This window comes from Bos indicus x Bos taurus, chromosome 4, assembly GCF_003369695.1.
Source record: "Bos indicus x Bos taurus breed Angus x Brahman F1 hybrid chromosome 4, Bos_hybrid_MaternalHap_v2.0, whole genome shotgun sequence".
Taxonomy (NCBI): Eukaryota; Metazoa; Chordata; class Mammalia; order Artiodactyla; family Bovidae; genus Bos; species Bos indicus x Bos taurus.
This window is the reverse complement of record NC_040079.1, coordinates 58,704,371-58,727,238: the sequence shown is the minus strand read 5'-3', so window position 1 is coordinate 58,727,238 and position 22,868 is coordinate 58,704,371. Positions and strand designations below refer to the sequence as shown.

At 45.1% G+C, this 22,868-nt stretch overlaps 1 protein-coding gene across 2 annotated transcripts in view; it reads right to left on the bottom strand.

Moving 5' to 3' along the window:
* The window catches only part of EEPD1 (endonuclease/exonuclease/phosphatase family domain containing 1), a 121,937-nt gene that overhangs the window by 20,806 nt on the left and 78,263 nt on the right, over positions 1 to 22,868 (bottom strand). For both annotated transcript variants that reach the window (XM_027539525.1, XM_027539524.1), the window contains exon 3: positions 21,020 to 21,071. In XM_027539525.1, coding sequence (XP_027395326.1) covers positions 21,020 to 21,071 — 52 coding nt within the window. The remainder of the gene's footprint in view (positions 1 to 21,019; positions 21,072 to 22,868) is intronic.

Genomic DNA, 22,868 nt, shown 5'->3' with positions numbered 1-22,868 from the left:
TGGTTGCACCACATGGCATGTGGGATCCTAGTTCCCCAAACAGGGACTGAACTGTGCCCCCTTACGTTGGAAGCATGGGGTCTTAACCACTGGACCACCAGGGAAGTCCTAGCAGCCCTGTCTTAAGTCAGGTGAGGTCAAGAGACTCAACTTTCTTTCATTTGAGTACTACCAAAAACAGAACAAAGGACACAGACAACACTTTTTTTTTGAAATGTTAATAGTAAGCAAGGGCTTAGCTTTGCCAGGATCATCAAGCACATGTATGTTATGGGCAACATTAGAAGCCAGCAGATCTCTGGGTATCTGTCAGTGATCACGTGGAGAGTGAAACCATGGAATGGTTAGGGTCCTTAAAATGTCAATATACTCTCAAAGAACACCAAGCTGTGCAAAAGCTGAATAACGTCTGCATGCATGTTAAGTTGCTTTAATCATGTCCGACTCTTTGCGACCCCATGGACTGTAGCCCACCAGGCTCCTCTGTCCATGGGATTTTCCAGGCAAGAGTACTGGAGTGGGTTGCCATTTCCTCCTCCAGGGGATCTTCCAGACCCAGGGATCAAACCTGTGTCTGTCTCCTGCATTGGCAGGCATGTTCTTTACCACTAGCACCACCTGGGAAGGATTAATCATGCTTGGCCTTCTAACAATAAGCCAATTACAAAGTTTTCTGGGCATATTTAGACTTTCAGATGTTGATACTTTGTAAGGCCATACTGCCTATGGGGCGGCAATGCACTCATTTATTGCTCTGTCCTAATAAGTGCTAAGTGCCTTAACCATCTTAAAGGTCCTGGCCTCCTCTCCTCAGAGCAGGGCACACACGCAAAATGTAACATGGACACAGAGCCAGGGCAAAGAGTCTGTCACTCCCTCCTTTCCCAGTCTCTATGGAAGAGAAAGAGATCGTTCCCACAGAGCTGTGACGAGGTGCAGTCACCTTTGCTCAAATGCACACTCAGGCATGTACGCCAGAGGGGAGACAGGTGCGAGGTATACCAGAGAGCCATGACTCTGGGGCCCCCAGGATTGCTCGGAGCCCCTCACCCAACACTGGGGCCACACTGGGTGTATCCAGGAGCCTGTCCCAAGGGCCCAGGTGTCTGTGGAGGGAGAGAGCGCGGCCATTCCTCTGCCCCTGGGGGCTCACTGAACGACAACCATGTTCGAAAATGGAAAGAAAGAAATGGGCTCGTTTCCTTGTAGCTTTGGAAGGGCACTTCAAGTTCTAACACTGCATGGTTCTAGAACGCTAGGAGAAGAGGCAAAGAGGAAGGTGTGGGAAGAGAAGTGTAAGACTAAAAGAGAAAACACAGTGTTCTCAGAAACATTAAAACTCCTTTCTCCCTCTTTCTCTGTGGTAATCGCCCCATGAACTCCATAAAGGAGCGGACTGCTCTGACAGCACATCAGGTTAACTTTCCAAAGGCTTTCTCCCAAACATGGAGAACAGATTCCACTCTTTTGAAAAAGAGCATCAGCCCTCCTTAATGTGCCCTGAGTCCCACCTGGAGACCCCTTGCTAAACTGCCTAACTAAGAGCTTACATTTCCTAGGCAGTCATTCTAATAGGTTTAAGTTTGGACATATCCATCAATTGTAAGAAAACATAGGTGGCCAGTAATTCCTGACCAGTTAGCTCTGACTCCTGTGAAAAAGAGAGCCAGAGGCTGAGGAAGGGTGGGCAAGAGATGAGGACCAGCATTTATTAAGCGCAGCGATTAGGCACTGTTCACACATTATCACATCTGATCCCAATGACAATCCTGCGAGGAAGTTAATAATGCTCTCATCTGACACGTGAGGAAAGCAGGGCTTAGAGAGGGACCACAGCAAGGTCACCCACTGCCAGCGAGTGGGATAAAGTCCAGCGTAGCCAACTCGAAGGCTCAATTGCACTTCACTTAGGAGCGAAGTCTCAGAAAACACAAATTAGACCAACTGCCCTGTGAGATGATGTGTGTGTACTGCACCACGTGTGTTCCAAATTTGGGATCCTCTGGAACTAAAAGCCCCCCCACCACCACCACACCGCTACTGTCCACTTCCTCACCGATGCTCCAAGTTACCTGGGGACACTGCCCTCCCAGGGAGGTCAACACATCAGAACTACACCCTTCCTCCCGGTAGGAGCCAGGGACCAGCGGGACACACAGCCAAGCGTTCAGAGCTTCGTGGGGCAGCCCCTGCCCTAAAGGCTCAGGCCCGTCCTTCTCCATCCATCCAGAGAAGCAGTGGGCTTACCGCCCTTGCATCACTTGGCCCGCAAGCCCCTACTCGGTCAGCTCCATGAACATGCTCTTCCTAGGGACCCGAAAGGATTCTGGAGGACTGTTCATCCTTGTTTAAACACTCCTATCATGCTGAGGAAGACACAAAGCAAACAGGGACGCATTCCCTCTGCCTCCATAACCAGTTCATCACCAGCTGCTTCTTCAGAGTCAAGGGGAGGGATACCCACATGCACTCCTGTCACAGAGTGGCTGCCGGTTCTGGTAGCCTCTCCTCCATGCTCCCAGGAGCTCCTCAGCATATGTTTCCTGGACAAGATGGTTAAAAATAAGCACAGGGGGAGGGAGGGTACTTTGCAAGGCAGTTAGATTTTTTTTTTTTTTTTGGCAAGGGAAATTATAAAATGGAGACTAAGAGAAAGCTGAAGATTCCTGGAGAGGCAGGTTAGGATGGGGAGTGAGAGGCACAGGGCCTAGGGCCTGGGGCCCTCCTATGGGGATTTTATACTCCTATGTTGCTGCCTCCGTGCTTGTCATCACCTCATCACCCCTTGTTTCCACCCTTCAGGGACGCTTCCAAAGGTTCTTTTCTTCTCTAAAGCTCTTTGGATGCTAAGACTCTTAATCTGAGATGGGAGTTAAGATTGTACTAGTAATTCTGTGGCTTTTTCCCTTCCTTCTCTTTAAATGGAGGCTTATGCTCTGGTATCAGCAAACACAAGCTCATTATAGGACAAGTTGTAAATTAGAGAAACAAACAAAAATTTAAGCAGAATATCACTGTGCAAAGACAACCACTGCTAACACTTTTGGTGGATTCCCTTCTAGGATGTTTCCTATGCATTTAAGCATCTGCCTGCAATGCGGGAGATCTGAGTTTGATCCCTGGGTGGGGAAGATCCCCTGGAGAAGGAAATGGCACCCCACTCCAGTATTCTTGCCTGGAGAATCCCATGGATGGAGGAGCCTGTTGGGCTACAAAGAGTCAGACACGATTGAGCGACTTCACTTTCACTTTCATAGCTGATTATTCATAAAGACACACACGGTTTTGTTCTAATGGTGCCACAGTATTACACACTCTTCCAAACTCTCTCCACGCACCATCTAACACACTCTCATATGGACACAGCATGCTAACCCCCTAGTGGTGGATGTTTCGCGGGCTGGGAGGAATTTCTGCTATTTAGGGGCTCGTTTCATTTCATTATAAACATCCTGAAATCACCTACTATGGTAGCAATAAAACCTCACCATTCTACCCTGTGCTGTACTTAAATCACTCAGTGTAGCCCGCCAGGCTCTTCTGTCCATGGGGATTTTCCAGGCAAGAATACCAGAGTGGGTAACCATGCCCTTCTCCAGGGATTGAACCCAGGTCTCCGCATTGCAGGCAGATTCTTTACCATCTGAGCCACCAGGAAAGCCCAAGAATACTGGAGTGGGTAGCCGATCCCTTCTCCAGGGGAACTTCCCAACCCAGAATCGAACCAGGGTCTCCTCCATTGCAGGTGGATTCTTTACCAGCTGAGCTACCAGGGAAGCTCCCCATTCTACCCTACGTGCTCACATTACTTATATCCACATGTCTAAAAAAGATCCCAAGTAAGTTAGTTTAAAATCATAATGTCTTTGTTTTTGAAAGTAAATCAGGAGGCTTTTTTTTTTTTTTCATGTACATACTTGTGATAAACAGATAGCAGCTCAGGGGCCTAGGGAGAGAAGGACCACAGACATTAAGCCCCTGAACTGTGCGGTCAGAAAGGAGGCAATAGACTGTTTCTTACATCTCTGACTGACAGAAGAGGTGGGAGTTTTCCTAAGAAGTTTCTTTCATCTGCAGATAAACCAGTCTCACTTTTATTTTTTCCCTCAAGCTTTGTTTTAATGTCTCTTTAGAGAATTTGTCCTGACATCAACCTGTCAGGACCCTCAGGTACAAAGGGCCAGCAGATCACAAGCCAGAATTCAGTGGGAATGTCCACTGTTCACTGTGGGGCCTTTAACAAAACTGTCCAGACTCAGGACAGCACCCGCAACTCCTTCAGTGGAGGAGTCCTTCCCACATTCTCAGTGTTTAAGTGGGTCACGTTCATTAGTTAAGGGTGAGAATCTGAAGAACACAGACTCTGGAGAAAGGCTGGCAGGACCTAAACTTTGGCTCTGCCACTTACCAAGAGTTTTGACTTTGGGCAAATGGCCCCCTTGCTCAGGCCTCAGTTTCCTCGTCCATAACAAAAAATCACTCGGGCCTCATGAGTCAGATATTTCTGAAACGGGGTGCACAGGGCTTGGCACACGGCAAGTCCCGTCTGTTCCTGCGGTGGTCATACAGACTGGGCCCTCCCTCCGTACAGGGCCACAGACAGGGGATCCTCACCCTTGACTCTCCACACCTGGCAGCCCCATTCCCCAAACACACCAGCTGGGGACGTGGGCAGGAGGAGGGGTTGTGGCCAAGCGCCACCACACTGCACGCCAGAAGCTAGAGCTACCCAAACTCAGATACAGAAGGAGAGATGGGACACCATAGTGTTAATATTCTTCTCTGGTGAAGAAGAGAATGGATTCATCCAATCGTTCAGTAAAAATGTAACTAGCACTAAGTACATGGGTACCTTGAGGTGGGCTCTGGAGCTTTAGTGGGAGCAAAGGAGTTGTGGTTCCCTGCCCCTCAGAGCTTACAGTCTGGAGATGAGGGGTGTGGGGATAGCACTGTAGGTACAGCTATTCATTTTTTTAATTAAAATTTTTTTAAATTATTTTTAAAAGTTATACTAATTATACTTCTATTGAGATTATTTCGGGGCCATGCATGTAACACATATGAATTTATTTCATTCTTGCAACAGCCTTCTAAGGTAGGTATTATTATGGCCCTGTTTAATGGATGAGAAAACACAGGCACAGAGAGGTTAACCAGCTTGCCCAAGATCACACCGCCAATAGGGACAGAGCCAGCATTTGAACCTAGGTAGTCTGGCTCCAGAACCCAGGTTCTGCATGTACAGTTGCCTTCTGTCTCTGTAGGCAGTTATGAATCAATAATCATCCAAATGTAAAAATGCAGCTAGAACTTGTGCTGCAAAGAAATGGTTAGGAGCCTGTGGGCCTCCATGATGCTAGCAGTGGGGGTGGAGGTGAGTTTGACTGAGTCAGGGAAGGCTTCTCTGAAGAAGTGAGGCTTGTGCTGGGAATTCCAAGATGAGAAGGCATTAATTAGGCAAAGAGGAGAGGTGAGCATTCCAGGCAACAGGGATTGCACGTGCCAAGGGCCTGTGGTTGGCAGAGCAGGGAGAGTTTATAGGACAGAAAGATCAGTGTCTGCAGCCCAGATGGGGAGGGGCAGAAGAGTCGAGATAAGCCTAAAGGAATCGTTAGACACCTGGCCATGGCAGGACCCTGCGGGCCTGAAAGGAGTTTCCTCCCTACCTTCCTAGCAATCCTAAACTCAGTGAAGGGCATGAAGAACAGATCTGCACTGACAAGGACATAGGGCTGCAGTGTAGAGTCAGGCTGGAGAAGGGCCAGACCAGGTAAGTAGTGCAGCAAGAGATGAAGGTGGCCTGACAACAGGAGAAAAGTAAAGTGAAAGGGGGCTCAGTCGTATCTGACTCTTTGCGACCCCATAGGACTGTAGCCTGCCAGGCTCCTCTGTCCATGGAATTCTCCAGGCCAGAATACTGGAGTGGAGCTACCAGAGAAGCCCAGCTAATGGGAGAGCAGTAAATCAGAGAGACGACTAGAAGGTAGCACAACTAGGATCAAAAGAATGAAAACGAACTGGTATGTGAATTTCACTCCAGCACTACTCACAGAGCTAAAAGACAGAAAGGACTCAAGTGCCCACCACTTGAAGAACAGATAAACAAGTGTGCTATTTCCATATGTTGAAATAGTACTGAACTACCCCTTAAGTCGGAGAAGGCGATGGCACCCACTCCAGTACTCTTGCCTGGAAAACCCCATGGATGGAGAAGCCTGGTGGGCTGCAGTCCATGGGGTCGCTAAGACCTGGACACGACTGAGCAACTTCCCTTTCGCTTTTCACTTTCCTGCATTGGAGAAGGAAATGGCAACCCACTCCAGTGTTCTTGCCTGGAGAATCCCAGGGACGGGGGAGCCTGGTGGGCTGCCGTCTATGGGGTTGCACAGAGTCGGACACGACTGAAGCAACTTAGCAGCAGCAGCAGCAGCAGCAGTCTAGGTACAGCTGTGACATCGGGCTGTCCCTGGATCAGGTGGGGAGCAGGAACACTGCACTGGGGAGGTTGCCTCTAGACAGGGTTACCCCAGCCTTCTCTCCACGTGGTTATAATGCACGTGGGACAGACCTGCACAGCCTGGTAATTTTTGGACTATAGAAGCCTCACTGAAGCTTAAAAAAAAAAAAAAAAAAGACAGTTTTAGGGCAAATAAAATAAGTCCTCTGTCCCAAATTAGACACCACACCTGTGAGTAATGATTGAAACTAGTTATTCTAAGTGGAAGCAGTTCTGAAAATAGAGTTTTGGAGGATTTTTGCAGCTATTTTAGAAGTGTGCAAGAGAACTGCAGGCAGAGTTATGTACCCCACGTCACAGCAGAAACCCTGGGATGGTCATGCCATGGCTTGCACTAAATATGCCATTCCACAGATCCTAATGTTTTTACATGGCTGGAGAAACACACCAACAATGAAGGTGGATGGTATAGAGTTTCAGTTGGTACTTCCTACTGACACACTGAACCAAAAATTCAACAGGAAACGTCAACCATATATATTACAACATTTTACTTGTAAAGCAAAAAGGCATCTTCATCAAGCAGATGTTAACACTTCCTAAGACAAACCATGGTGACTTAGCCAACCACAGTTCTTTCTCTTCTCGAGTCTTCTTTCCTCTTTGACATTTTCAAGTGAACAGGCTCAAAGAATAAGATGGGTATAGATGGAGGAAGGACGGTCTCTAAGCACCAACAAACCATCCCACAGCACAACTGATTACTGACAGCATTTGTATTCATCAGCAAGAGAAAGGGTAGGGGCAGAGGGGGAGAAAGGCGACATAAAAGGGTGGGAAACGACTGCGTAGGTATTTAAATCCGCAGAAAAGCATGGAGGAGCAGAACAAAGCTGGCGCCTTACATCAGTACCCCATCCCTAACCTCCCACACGAACACCTACATATTTTTTAAAACTCCAAGGATACATTTTCTCAATCCATAAACACTAAAGACTAGATCTCTCTTAGACTCACTCTACGGCAAGGCTCCAGCACTTCCTATATGTGTTTCTGTGAAGAATGCAGAGTTATTTAGGAACTGTCACATTAAACAGAATTAGTACTTATGAACCCTCAGGGAGACTGCTCTGGTGGCCATTTTTCTTATAAAATGCCAGCCTCCAGCTATATTCTAAATGGTGTTTATGCAGCCTCCCATCCTCAAGAGCAATAATCATAAAGACTTCAAAGCTGTGGGTGAAAGTATTATAGATTCATGACTTATTTTATTTTGATTTGCATTATGCCAAATTCTAGTCTCTAAAGCCTGCATATTTCCTATTTTATTTCAGGGCAAACCACATAGATTTGATTCATCTTTTCTGTGTGGGCAGCCAGGGATAGAAAGACCTACAATTTTTCAATCCCAGACACTTTATAGCAGCAAGAACTATAGGCGGGAGTTCGCGAAACAGCGTTTCATCTTGGAGAATGTTCTGAGACTCCTTGATTCTCAATTTTCTGTGCTAACAGGGGGAATGGAGAGACAGACCCCCAAACTATCTTTCAGTTAACCTCCTTTCTCATCACGTCTTTGGCCAAAGGAAATTAAAATTAGCCAAACTGTCTGATGTTACTTTCACAGGCTTTTCAGTTCAGTTGCTCAGTCATGTCCGACTCTTTGTGATCCCATGAAATGCAGCACGCCAGGCCTCCCTGTCCATCACCAACTCCCGGAGTTTACCCAGACTCACGTCCATCGAGTCGGTGATGCCATCCAGCCCATCTCATCCTCTGTCGCCCCCTTCTCCTCCTGCCCCCAATCCCTCCCAGCATCAGAGTCTTTTCCAATGAGTCAACTCTTCGCATGAGGTGGCCAAAGTACTGGAGTTTCAGCTTTAGCATCAGTCCTTCCAATGAACACCCAGGACTGATCTCCTTCAGAAGGGACTGGTTGGATCTCCTTGCAGTCCAGGCTCCCTTTAAATTACTGGAAGTGGGTGGAGTGAAAGCTAACAGGACACAGGGGAGTGTCACAGAGATCAAGCTGCGCCCTGGTGGGGGCCACGTGGACACCAGGACCGTGCCCTGAAGGCACAACGATGGATGCCTTTACTGGCACGCTTGCCGCATGCCAAGCACCACTGCTGGCTCTTCACATACATCATGGGATGCCACCATACCATGGCTCTGCGAGGGAGGAGTATCCTTGCTCAAGAAAGGAGGAATATAGAGCTAGAGGGGTTAAGATCACCCATAGGGCAAACAGCTGAGCCAGGATCCAAGTCTACATCTGTGAATGGATTTGGAAGCTACTTGGCTTCCAGATGAAGCAACTACAGGCAGGGCAGTAAAAGGGTCAAACTTGCATTTCAGGAGGGTTACTCTGGTAACCATACAATTGAAGCACTGAGACAAAAATTAGAGACCAAGTAGTAATTGCATATGTTTTAACTTTTCTCTCCGCATTCACATTTTTTAGAAATTTCACTTTTCTAGAAAGTCATACTATAAATATCAATTAAAATTGGCTTGAACTTTATCAATACAGCACATGTGTAAGTGCACACACACATATACTTTTCTCTTCATAAATAAAAGGTTATTAAGTGCTGTTACTAAATAAATTAAGCACCAAAACGACATTTAAAAATGTCCCTGCCACATCTTAACATGAAGGCTAAAAATAAGTGTTACTTCTTCCTCTCTTGTTCACAAATACAGCCAAGCAAGCTAAGTGTATAACAAGGATGTCTGGGTGATTAGGAAGAAAATGAACAATCAATACACAGCAATTTATTCTCTAACTAGAGGTTTCAGCCAGATGGAGAGAGGGAGTGAGACAAAGTACATCTGATAGAGAAGATGAGCAGTAATGTAAAACTCCTGTCTCATGATTTCATAATAAAAAAAGCAGGAGGGAAGGCTCTAGCACCTCCAGCCCCACTCAACCTCAGAGCTGGTGCAAATTTGGGAATTCAGGCAAAACCCCAGAAATTGTTACCTTCCCTTCCAGGTTCAGCCCTTCAGCTTATAAATGGTGGGGACTTTGTTTTAGTCCTGAGTACTTCTGGTCCCTCTGGATCCCTGGAGCTGGACGTGTCAGGAAGATGCTCTGTGACCCCATAGTGTTTCTACAGACCACTGAAATCTGGTGACTGATCACTTGTACTTTTAGAGTAACTCATACATGGGGTGCTGCTTTGTTTCCTCTGGCTGTCTTCTTCCAAACTAATTAATTCTGCATATGAAAATAAGCCTACATTAAGGTTAGTGGGGACAGACCCAGGGCAAGAGAAGAAATGGGGTGGCAACACTGAGTGTGGTGAGGAAATGAGTCTAGAATCTAGTAAGGGGTCTTGGATTATTCTCATAAGGGATATCTGTATGTTGTTCTGAATTTCTACAAAGATAGATCAACATCTCTAAAGGTGGGCTGGATGCTTTCCCAGAAGTTTGGAGTCTGGTTAAGGTCCAAATTCACCATTTCAATGTCTCCCAAAGGTTCACAAAAAATATTTTATCAACTGTAGGAAGCACTCATTCTAAGTGGGTAGTTAATAATTTGATAGATCTCTCCACTGAATTAATTCTGGCAAAGCTGGCCTTAATGACCAACTCAATCAGGATGATTTTACCTACTGAGAACATTCAGCATAAATCTTTTTAGCAACTGAGCCAAAGAGTTTCACTTGCCTGCCCTTCTGTTTCATTTAAAATTCCCAACTGGCTTACACATTACTGAATCAAAGTCATGCTCTCAAGAAATGAATGAATGAATCATTCACAAAACATCTCAGAATTCTCTAAAACAGTGAATTGAAAGTTCTCTCAGTACCAACTCATGGTTAGCATTTCCTGATAACAGAAGCATTTGAGGGTGGGCCAAATAAAATAGGAAATTGCATATAACTCCTGTCATCATGGCTATGTGAGTGTTTGTATAAGATAATGGCTACATGCAATGAGTTGGGCATATTTTCTTACTGTTGAAAAGCAAAAAAGAGTTAAGACGCTAATGAGGCAGGAGGGAAAAGTGCTTAGGATATACCCGACGGTAAGCAGAGCCTTTCCATTGCTGGAAAAAAAATCCTAGAGCAGGCTGTCTTCCCTTCTTTCAAGCCAAAAAAATGATCTAGAATATCAATTTTCAAGCATTTCTGACCATGACTCATAGCAATAAATAAAATTTTATATAGCAATCCAATATAATGCTGTCTTACTGCCAACTATGTATGTATACCTGTATCTATCTATCCATATCCTTCTATCTATCCATTTATTCATCCATCTACGCACTCATCCATCCATCCATCCATATACATATCGTGAAACAAACGATGGCTATAACTTACTCAATTAATTTTATAACCTATAATTTGAGAATCAAGCTCAAATATTTCTTACTACGAAGTCTCTTGTCTTACTAGAATATCATAATGTGCTGTACTTTCATTTCTGTCTTTGCCAAAACCAAATGAAATGTTTTTGCTAGACTTTATGTAGATAATGCCTTAGAAGTCTCCTCAAACAAATGAAATTGTGTCACTAAAGTTGAATGAGCTTTGGAACACTGAGTAAGTATGAGCCACTTGTAACCCCATCCCAAATAAAATGTGGCATGTATGGGCTCAGTCGTGTCTGATTCTCTGCAACCCCATGTACTATAACCTGCCAGGCTCCTCTGTCCATGGGATTTTTCAAGCAAGAATAAGAAGGTTGCCATTTCCTTCCCTAGGGGATCTTTCTGACTAGAGATTGAACCCACGACTCCTACATCTCCTGAATTGGCAGGTGGATTCTTTACCACTTGTGCCACCTGGGAAGCCCCTTCATTAAAACATGGTACCCAGGAATATAGCCAGCTTTCAAAATCCACCTGTTTCTAACAAGATTAGCAGCTAAATTTTCATCAGAAACAATGAAGATCAGAAGGCAGCAGAATGACATATTCAGAGTGCTGACAATGAAGAATTTTATATCCAGAAAAAAAAAAAAAACTTTCAAAAATGAAGATGAAATACACTCCCAGACTAAAACCAAACAAACTATGAGAATTTGTTCCTGGCAGACATTCCTGAGAAGAAACACCAAAAACACGTTGTCAGGCTGAAAGCAAGTGACACCACAGATGAGGCCAGCAAAATTCTCTTTAGTTGATGATAAACTGATTCTTAGCAAAGCATGGAGAAGGTTGATTTTTCAAGGCCCCTTTGACTTTCAAGCATGAATGAAATGATCCTTGTGCTCTTGTTATAGGCCTTGTTTTGGCCCCCACCTAAGTTTGCATTCCAGATAGCTATTATATGATTTCTCTTCTTTTGCTCTATAAATCCAGAATCAATTAGGAGGCTAAGAAGTAATGAAGATGTTAGTATGAAGACAAGGAGATGGAACCATCAAGGAGAGTGTCCCCAAGGACAACCATCGCAGGTAAAAGACAGCAGTTGATTCAGGCTCCCCAGTTCATGCAGCTCACCTGGATAAGACAAGCTCTAGGAATGATTTCCTTCCTTTTCCCACTCCTTTATTCACAGCACTGTATCTAAATGGCTGCAAAATTTTTAAAAATATTTTTAACACAAAATCATTACTTATGCATTATAAAAACAGAACTGACTCATTAGAAAAGACCCTGATGCTGGGAAAGATTGCAGGAGAGGGGGACAACAGAGGATAAGATGGTTGGATGGCATCACTGACGTGATGGACATGAGTGCAAGCAAGCTCTGGAAGTTGGTGATGGACAGGGAAGCCTGGTGTGCTGCAATCCATGGGGTCACAAAGAGTCGGACACAACTGAGCAACTGAACTGATAGAAACAGAAATAGGTACATATGCCAAAAAATGGGTAATTTCATATATAATTTTTAAGTACAACATAAAATTATCTCACAATAATTTTTAATAGAAAGTAAAAAACATTTTTAGTAAAAATACTTTGGGTTAGAAGTTGGTAAGAGTAAACTATGATTTATTAGATTAACTGGGATAGGGGCTAGGCTCCTAAGGGTTAAGGACAGCTGAAAGGGGATAGAGGCTGGTTGTGTAAGGTGGGAATTTACATTCAGGATAACTATGAGTATGGAACTTCCCTGGAGGCCCAGTGGTTAAGACTCTGCACTTCCAATGCAAGGAGCATAGGTTCAATCCCTGGTCAGGGGATTAAGATCCCACATTTTGCAGGGTGCAGCAAAAAAAGAAAAAAAAGATAACTATGACTACATAAAAGAAGAGAAATAGGACAGCAGCAAAGAGGAAAGTAGGACAATAGCAACACATTTCAGATTTCAGGAGCCCTAAAGATGTCTCACGTTACCAGGGAAGAAAATGATGCTAGAAAGAAAGGAGTGAAGAATGGGGTCACGGGGATTCTATGAACCAGATAATCTCCTTAGAATAACCAATATGGGATCAAGCCATAAATCACAGAAAGATAACCCAAGGGATGCTGTTTCTGTGCCAATGGGATGCAGTCTCATCTAACATCTGACTGGCTTCTTACCATGCGAAGGACCCTCCCTGCAGACCTTGAGCACTATGCCTTCCTGGGAAGGGTGAGCCATCCACTCTGAGACCCATTTCCTACTAGGCTACCATTTTGCAATGAGAGAAGGTATTGCAGCATTTCTGAGGTAGAGAAATGGGTGTAACGGCTAATGTTTTCCTCAACACTGACATGAGTCACAGGTAGATAGGAAAGATAGTAGTCTTGGTAATAGCTGTATGGGTCTCCTAGCCCAGCACAAAGCCTGACACAAGTACTTAATAAAAATTGGCTGAAAGAATGCATACATGTTCTTTTACATAGTTGTAATTAGAGCAGGCACAACTGCTTATCCTCCTTTTTGTAAACATTATATCAAATTTATACAAAGCTTAATGATTACCAGTTTTAATGGCCACCACACACCAGTCCATGGGCAGACCTACCATAGACTGTTTAAACTCACCCTCCCCGCTGAGCAGTGAGCTGCCTGCAATGATTCATAATTATAAAGCACGCTGTCAAATGCTTTTCCACATTTTTATGGATCATTTCCTCTAGATACACTCCCAGAAACCTACCTTGGTCATAGCGTAGGGATATCTCAAAGGCAATGAAATATTCTGCTCCAGAGCTTACAAAAGGACAATGCCTTCTCACCACCCTCCTCAATGAATGGGGAGGCTGGTGCTATCACAACTTCAGTATTACATATTATTGTTTAAAAACCTTCACCAATGTGATAGTACATTTAAAATGATCCCTCATTGTTTACTTTAATTATCTTTGAAAGCTAATAAAGCTAAAAGCAATTTAAAAGTCCTATTTGTGAACTTTACTTTTTGCTCACTTCAAATAAAAGCTTTTCATAATATGAGAAAGGTAGTGCGAGCCCCTAAATATACATGGTATATTGTGATGGTTTTAAAAGAATAGGAGAAAATTTAAAAGAATAAGAATAAAGAAAATAAGGAGTTCAATGAACTGTGAAGCCTGGCCCATAATTCACCAAGATGCTCCATTTTCTGGCAGCTGAGGGGCCTGCAGGGGATTCCAGCCAAGAGCCCTTTCCCAAATGGGGTCAGGACCCAAGTGTGCAGTCTGCAAAGTAGAGCTGGTGAGCAGCTGGTTGCAGTGGCCCCTGCGGGCCTGAGCTAGACTCCAAGCAGTGAACAGGGGGAGGCTGAGCTCCACAGGGGCCCCCATTTCTGCTCATTAGCCCTTCAAGGAAGTAGCAAGCTGTCTGTTGGAAGGGATTTAGCCAGGAACATGAGTACAAAGAGTTTGACCATAATTAAGCACTGATTGGCTCAACCCACTTAAAAAATCTAACAGATACATGAATACTGATTATTCAAGATGGCATTCAAATGAAGCTCTGACTATGGGCTTCTCTAGGCTTCCCTGGTGGCTCAGTGATAAAAGAATCCACCTGCAATGCAAGACACAGGTTCAATCCCTGGGTTGGGAAGATGCCCTAGAGGGCATGGCAACCCACCAGTATTCTTGCCTGAAAAATCCCATGGTCAAAGAAGCCTGGTAGACTACAGTCCCTGGGGTTGCAAAGAGTCAGACACAACTGAAGCGACTGAGTGTGCATGCATGCATGGGCTTCCTTGGTGGTTTAGCCATAAAGAATCCTCTTGCAGTACAGGAGATTTGGGTTTGATCCCTGGGTCGGGAAGATCCCCTGGAGAAGGAAACGGCAACCCACTCCAGTATTCTTGTCTGAGAAATCACATGGACAGAGGGTCCTGGCGGGCTACAGTCCAGGGGGTGGCAAAAGAGTTGGAGATGATTTAGTGACTAAACAACAACAATGGCAAGGACTAGGCACGGGAGAAAAACAAATCCAGGTTGCTTAAGAATCTTGCTCTGATATTTTAAAATCCACACAGAGTACTGTTTTGTAAAAGGCACATTTTATGTTAAGATTCTTGAAGCAATTCATTTTGACACTGACCCTACGGAGGGTGTGTTTGCAGCACGTTCTCTGTCCTCTTCCATGTTCCTCATGGCCTTCCTCTGCAGTGGCCCAGACTCTCTGTAGCCCTCGCATCACTGAGAGTTCCTCTGTGCTCAGATGCTCCCCCGAGAGTGTCCGCATCCTGAACCCTGAACCTCCGACTTCCTTCTCCTCCCACCTCCAGCCCATGTTCTCTGTCTTCGCTGCTGGACCAAGGAGTGCCCGTGGAGACAAGCAGCACAAGTGCATGTCTGTTTTGCTCCAAGGATTAGAAGAGCTCGGTTTAAATTCTTCATCACCTGGACCAGGGACCAACTGTCTGGATCTGCTCCCAGTCCTGGAATATGCAGAGACAGAAGCCCCCATACAGTCCATGGAAGCTGAAGACCAGGATAAATGAGACCAGAGAACACAGGCAGTGGTCACACTGAAGTGAGCACTGGACGAGAACTGAGTCCACCGGGGCAGGTCCTGATTCTACCAACACAACTGCTATGGGCCCAGGCAAGCAGGACACTCCAACACCTCTGTGTCCTGTCTGCAAAGTGGTGGATGACGGGGCTGGACTCAGTGGATTAAACAGTCTCCCTCAGCTAGGACATTCTGGGATTCCATATGTGCCATTCAAGTGTATTTTTATAATTTTATCTCCCTTGGCATATAGTGCGATTTAGGCACAGCACAAGCTCTCAACTGCTGCACAAACTAAATTAACAGGGAGTCTAAATCACAGAGAAAAACACTCCAAAAGAGCATAATAACAAAGTTAGAGCTTATATATGTGCCTGCAATGCGGGAAACCTGGGTTTGATCCCTGGGTTGGAAAGATCCCCTGGAGAAGGGCATGGAAACCCACTCCAGTATTCTTGCCTGGAGAATCCCCATGGATAGAGGAGCCTGGAGGGCTACAGTCCATGCAGTCACAAAGAGTTGGACATGACTGAGCGACTAAACACACTCACATGTGGATGTGTGTATATTTATAACCTACCACCATCAGAGATACAAGCACTCAGCATCCTTAGTTTATTCATACAAATCTATGTGATAATCATTTACCTCTTGTTTCCTTCTGAAAATCTCCAGGAAGCTACTAACTACTTAAAAATTTTTTTTTAATTTTGATTTGGGGTGCAGCCAATTAACAATGTTGTGATAGTTTCAAGTGAACAGTGACGGGGACTTAGCCATACATATACATGTATCCATTCTCCCCCCAGATCCCCTCCCATTCAAGCTGCCACATAACATTGAGCTGAGTTCCATGCAGGAAGCTACTAACTTCTAATTCCAACATTACTGACCACTAAGCGATGGCACCCCATTCCAGTACTCTTGCCTAGAAAATCCCATGGACGGAGGATCCTGGTGGGCTGCAGTCCATGGAGTAGTGAGGAGTCGGACACGACTGAGCGACTTCACTTTCACTTTTCACTTTCATGCATTGGAGAAGGAAATGGCAACCCACTGCAGTGTTCTTGCCTGGAGAATCCCAGAGATGGGGAGCCTGGTGGGCTGCCGTCTCTGGGGTCGCACAGAGTCGGACACAACTGAAGCGACTTAGCAGCAGCAGCAGCAGCAGGGTTCAGTTGGAAAAGCCCCTGCTTCGCCACCGTGTGCAAACACCAAGTTCAATTTTTCTAGTCTGAGGCTTGTTGGTGAAATGTACATGCTTCATCTCACATGGAAAGCACAAGAGGCCACAGAGATGATCTGCTCTACCTGCAGGAAAACTGGACTAAGAGTGGGACTTCACAATGGAAATTCTAGGAAACATGTCTAGACGCAGCAGCAGGCATGGAGACTGGCAGGCATTTTGTCCTAGACAATTTTGCAAACAGGGTGGGGGCTGAGGTGGGGTAGGACAGGCGATAACTATGAGTCGGGCATCCTGAACCCCCAGGAGACCTGGCTCTCACAGACAGCTCTTCAGGTGTAGTTGGGTCTCGTTTAGGGTCAGCTGGTACCCTGCCCTCTGGCCCTTCCAGGGAGAGGGTGACCTCCAGCTGGAGGGAACGGCCAAAGTATTGTTTGCAGCTTTGCAGGAAGCTGTTTGAAAGGGTCATTGAAAAGTGATCTTACTAAATCAAGCTGTACCAATATTTTTGTTTCCTTTCATGCAATGCCACGTTTAAAGGCGTTAGATGGGACCTGTCTATAAAGCCTGGGAAACAAGTCTGTGTGACTTAAGTTCAGAAAAACAAAAGCATCCTGCTCTTAAAGCACAGAAAACAGAGAAGGTGGGAAGACCTACATCTGTCTCAGAGAAAGTCCTTGCTTTGGGCACCTAATGGATATTTGACAAAAAACAAAAACCCGAACACTTTTTCAAAGAAAGGCCACATATCCTGACACTTATGCTCAAATGATAAAGAATTTGCCTGCCAATGTAGAAGACATGAGTTTGATCCCTGGGTCAGGAAGATTCCCTGGAGAAAGAAATGGCAACCCACTCCAATATTCTTGCCTGGGAAGTCCCATGGACAGAGGAGCCTGGCATGCTGCAGGCCATGGGGTTGCAAAGAGTCAGATACAACTGAGCAACTAACACTTTCCAAAGTTCTAACAGATTTTTAGAACAAGAAGCAATTATTAATTGTATGGTCTATAACTTATTTTTTAAATAAATGACAAATAACTTTCACTTGTCTGGGAAATGGCTTTGTGCAATGTTGATGGAGAAGAGAAATTCAGAGACTTGACCTCCCAGATGTCCCCAGTCTCCATCCCAAACGATGACACTTGAATTAAGACAAAGTGTTTGAAGAGGTAAAAACTGGGAACCTGCTGATCTACACATGGCAGTCACTGGGCAGGTGTTCACCACTCTCCTCTCCATTCAGATGAAACATGGAAGCCCCTAAAACCAGTAGGAATCACCGGATCAAGGAGTAAAGAAAGAATTAACAGAGCATGAAAAGGAGAATTTTCCTCTCTTCACAACGTGATCAAGGATCATCTGTGAAACCTAAGTCTTTTAACTTTTAGAGGAAAGATCCACAAAAGGAACAGAAAGCTGTTACGTGGATAAGGAAAGAGGCCAGGCCTCTGAGGAAGGCAGTCTGCCAGGTCTAATGGCTAAACTGAGCCGGGGCTGCAAGGGGACCCCCACTCTCCTACAACAGTCTCCCCACAGCTCCTCTGTGCTCTGTAGAAACCCACAAAGTCTTGGCACTTCCTAAAATGGACAAGCTCTCCACCTAAAGTCAGGGAAAGTACAAATCAGACAAATGGCTGCTAGTTTTGAACTAAAATGCTAAGATCACAACACTGTCTAACATTACCAAGAAAAAGCACTAAAAGTTTTATTCTTGTAGCTGTAGCAGCAGCTACAAACCTGCTGCTGCTGGTTTGTAGCCTTTTATGTTTTACATAATTTAAATATTTTGCAGGTGAAATTTAACCTACAAATAGCTGTGAGGGAAATGACTCCTTCAGAAGAGCCTCCATCTTATAAGTGAAAGGCATGTGTAAGTTCCCACTGTTGGGACTGTCTGGAAGGGACCAGCCCCATTGTGGTAGGATCTAAGGAGTTCAGTAATTACAAAACCCTAAAGCAGGTTGCCACATGAAACCCAACTGCAAAGACAGTTAAAGAGGTGTGAGGTTTGTCGGATGTTGTGTCTGAGGTCATTCTTGCTGGCTCCACTTATTAAATTAACTAAGCCTATTTTGTCAATGAAAGGAAAAAGCAGGCAAACTAGAGATAAAAACTGAGTGCTTACAAATAGACTTCTGATGTTTTACTTCTCTTTTGACGCAAGAAAGCAAGCCTGATTGCCCACTAAGGCAAAAAGCTGACACCTCAGAGGTTCTCTATGAAACTGGACTAGTCAACAGCAGTGATCGTGACAGTAACTGATACTCCTCAGGAGAACTTCTTAGACTTTGGTCCACGTGAACCACCTGGGGTTTTGTCAGAATGCAAACTGAATCAGGCAATGGGGCCTGAGATTCTGCATTTCTAACATGCTTACAATACTGTCGGTCTGCAGACCACACTCCGAGTAGCAAAGCTATTGCTATAGTTTACTGAGAACTTTCCTCGGTGATTCTTTAGTTTGTCTGGGTAGGTGAGAATCTGTAATTCATAAGGTTCTTTAGGGAATGTATCTTATTCTAACATGAACTGAACCGATCTTATTGCAAAAAATAGCACTAGGCCAGGTATAAGCCATGTGTCACTCAATACAACCGGCTGCCAAGCTCAAGTCTACTGATCACTTCTGGACTTTTCTAGAAATGTTTGCTACTTGCCCTGCATATTGAAAGCTCAACAAAAGCCTGCAGTGTGAGTGAATGAATGAACACACAAATGAGAGAGGGAAGAAGGAAACTCAGTGACCTTGGCTCCTAGCTGGCCCCTGTGCATATTTAAACTATCTTATTGGTCTTTCTACTGCTCATTTGTGGAGATAGGGGAACAGTACAAAACCATCATCATATGTGGTGAGAAAGAGGGAGGGAGGGAGGAGGAAGAGGAAGGGAAAACAACACGGGCAGTAGCTGACTCTGCGGGACCACTGAGCGCCAGGTATGGAGTTAAGTCCTTTACATAGGCTGTCTACTTGATCTTCTCAAATCTTCTGTGAATTTTGGGTTATAAAGAGTCCCACTTTACAGACCGGGAAAGTAAACCACAGAGAAGGCTGATAACTCAAGGTAACCCGTTTAAGAAGGACGAGGTGGCTCTGGGCCCAGCTCTCCAAACCCCACCCTATAAGCTCCCATTCTGTTGGACTCCACAAGCTGTTAGTATCCCACACCGGCTTGGCTGTGTGGCCTCTCCACAAAGGGCATTAACACAACTCTAAAGAGCTATAGATATTTTTGGTGCCTGTGTTTCTATTGTGCTGATGCACCTTAGCACATGGTTGCCATGTGTTTACCAGTTTTGTCTAATTTTTTTTTTAATTGAAGAGTAAACAAATACCTGTAGTGAATACTGAGAAGAAAATTGTTTCTGGAGGGGTAACTTTTTAAAAGTTTCAAGAATATACAAAGAATCTTCATGTACACTTAGTATGTTTTAATGGCTGGATTAAGAATTGATAGGAGTAGTTAAGAATTAATGAGTCGATAACTTTGGCACTTAGGAAGCCCTTCCGCTGCACTAACTCATTTGGTTCTCATGTCATCTCTCTGAGGTCAGGCAGGCAGCACCATCCTTGTTCCATCTGTAATACAAATAAGGCTCGAGGGATGTGAAATTCAGAGCCAGAGTTCAGATACATACCTCCCTCCCCACACATCACTGCCTGTGCTTAAAGACTTTATTTGCTTTAGTGACAACCAGCAGACTGACCACTAATGAAAATATTTTAAATTATATGAATAATATCATTTTGGCACTTATCTCGCTAACCATTTTCTTCTACATTACCCTTAGAGAGTCCAATTAATGACCATGGCCACATACTCGGCAAGAGTCCTGAGCCACCCAGGGAACCGCTTGGGAGGCCCCGGGGTGGCACCTGGACCACGCAGCACACAGACTGAACCCACGACTGGCAAAAGGCCCCAGCTGAGTGCTTGACTTGAACGTGGAGAACTGAGACACGCTGACAGCTCCTTCCAGGGCACGTGTGGGACGGGGTTTCCCAAACTGCAGAAGTAGCCCTCAAAGGAGTTCAGACACATGAATTTGACTATTCAACAGAAAAAACACTGGTTGTAGAAATAAAACTATGGGCCTCAAATCCTTACTCTGCCACTTAGCTAATTTTCCTAATTAGAGCAAGTTCCCTCACCTCGCTGCCTTAATTTTGGCATCCACAAGCTCAGACAAAAACACACACAAGCAGAGATGGAGGGAAGGACAGAATCTGGCACGCTGGCAGCATCGGGTGTGTGGTGTTTCCAGGCACAGAAAGCCTGCTCCAGAGCCTGGCCCACAGCAAAGTGAGCCTCTGCTTTTACTCAACTCTGAAAACGCCAAGCAAGGGAGAGTTTGCGAGCGTTAATGGCCTATGAGCAATATGGGGGCATTCTGATTAAAAATCTGCACGGTTTACTACAGACCAACTTTGTTGCAAGTGCTGTCTCTGGCAATAGAAAGTGGAGTTTTTCCTGGGTGGCACTCTGCTCTAAGTTTATGGATCTGGGGTAGAAAGAATAAAATATTTACCTTTTCCAGGGCCTCTCTGTCAAGTAGTTCTTGCACAGCTAGCAGCTTGATGCTGTAAGAAAAAAAGTAAAACCACACTTGAAAACAAAACATTTCACGTCACCAAGCATGAGACAAGTCATGAAAACAAAGGTCTGAAATTTCAGCCTGCATTTCTACACCACCCCCAGTCTGAAGGTGACCTTTGGTTTGAGCTGAAATGACCATTTCAGAACTAGCTGAAATGTTTCTGAATTGTAAAAATGATTTTACCATAGAATCCAGCAATTCCACTTCTTGGCATATACCCACAAGGGTTGAAAACAGGGACTCAGATATTTGCACGGCCACGTTCACAGTAACATGATTCACAGCAGCCAAAAGGTGAGAACAATGTGCATCATTGGATAAACGGATAAACAAAATACAGTGCATACATACGATAAAATATTTAGCCTTAAGAGAAGGAAGTTCTGGCACTTGCTACAACATAGAGGAAACTTGAAGACACCATGCTCAGTGAAATAAGGCAGACGCAAAAGGACAAATACTGTATGATTCTTCTTACGTGAAGTCCCTAGACGTGTCACACCCAAAGAGACTCAAAGTAGAGTGGTGGCTGCCAAGGGCTGGGGGAGGCGGGAATGGGGAGTTATTACTTATTGGGTACGGAGTTTCTGTTTGGGAAAATGTTCTGGAGATGCTGGCGACGGTTGCACACAAAGTGAGTGTGCTTAATGTCAGTGAAATGTACACTTATTAATGGCTGAAATAGTAAATTTTATGTTGCATACATTTCCCCACAAAAATTTCTAAAAGCAATTGATAGTTGCTTATGTAAGCAACTTCAATAAATTCAGAGGAATATAAAGAAGAAAACAGTTACCCATGTTCAGCACTAATCTTCCCTTGATGTCCCTCTGGTGAGAATAAATAACTAAAATCACTCCTTATGAAGACAGCCTGCTCACCCGCTCATTTGTTACTGCATATGGATGGAGCCCTCCTGGGTGCAAGAAGCCAAGAGCACCTGATGACTATGCCCTGCTCCTTGCCCACAAGTTCACAGCCTCCCAGAGGCCACGCTGAGGGAAAGGACCAGCAGGGTGCCAAGTGGACTGGCTGGGGAGCCGAGAGGAGCCCAGCCTGCCGAGGGCAGAGATGGCTTCCTCTAGGAGGGACCAGGTTAGCCTTGCCAGGGGAGGGGCCTGGGGAGAAAGGCAACCAGGGACAGAGGCACCACGGAGGAGAGAAAGGGCTTGGAGTGTATACAACTCGCCAGTTTCCAGCTTAGGGGCCAGAGCCCAGACTTCAGCCAGCAGCTGAGATGAGGGAGTTCAGATGTGTGGGAACAGGTCCCTTTTGTGACAAGTTGCTTTTGAAGTGTCTAGGGACACAATGAGCAGGCAGCCAGGGCAGGAAGGCCCAGCACACAGGAGGAAGTGGGAGCTTGGTGAGACTGTTTAGGGGGCAGGTCAGCTCTCCATGGTGTCGTTCTGCTCCCTCCCCACCCAGCTAATCTGTTTGTGGTCACTGGTCACTGCACCCCTACCAATCTGCACAAGCTCTCCCGAGCAGAAATTGGCCCTACCCGTACCACACACCTCCCTCAAAGGTAGTTATGCCCGTAACAAGTTTCACCTCAACCTACAGAATTCTTAATAATCTCCCTATACAGGCAGGCAGGCACTGCCCAACCAAATGACTAGGTTTACCTAAAAGCAGTTCAGCAAGTGCAATAAAAGTGTTAAAGGCCTACAAGAAACCACCGCCACCACCACCACCAATTTAGCAGACATCAGGGCTAATGGACAAGACCCTGTGCATTCCCTCTGCTCCAGTCACTGAGTTTCCTTCATCTCTTGGACAT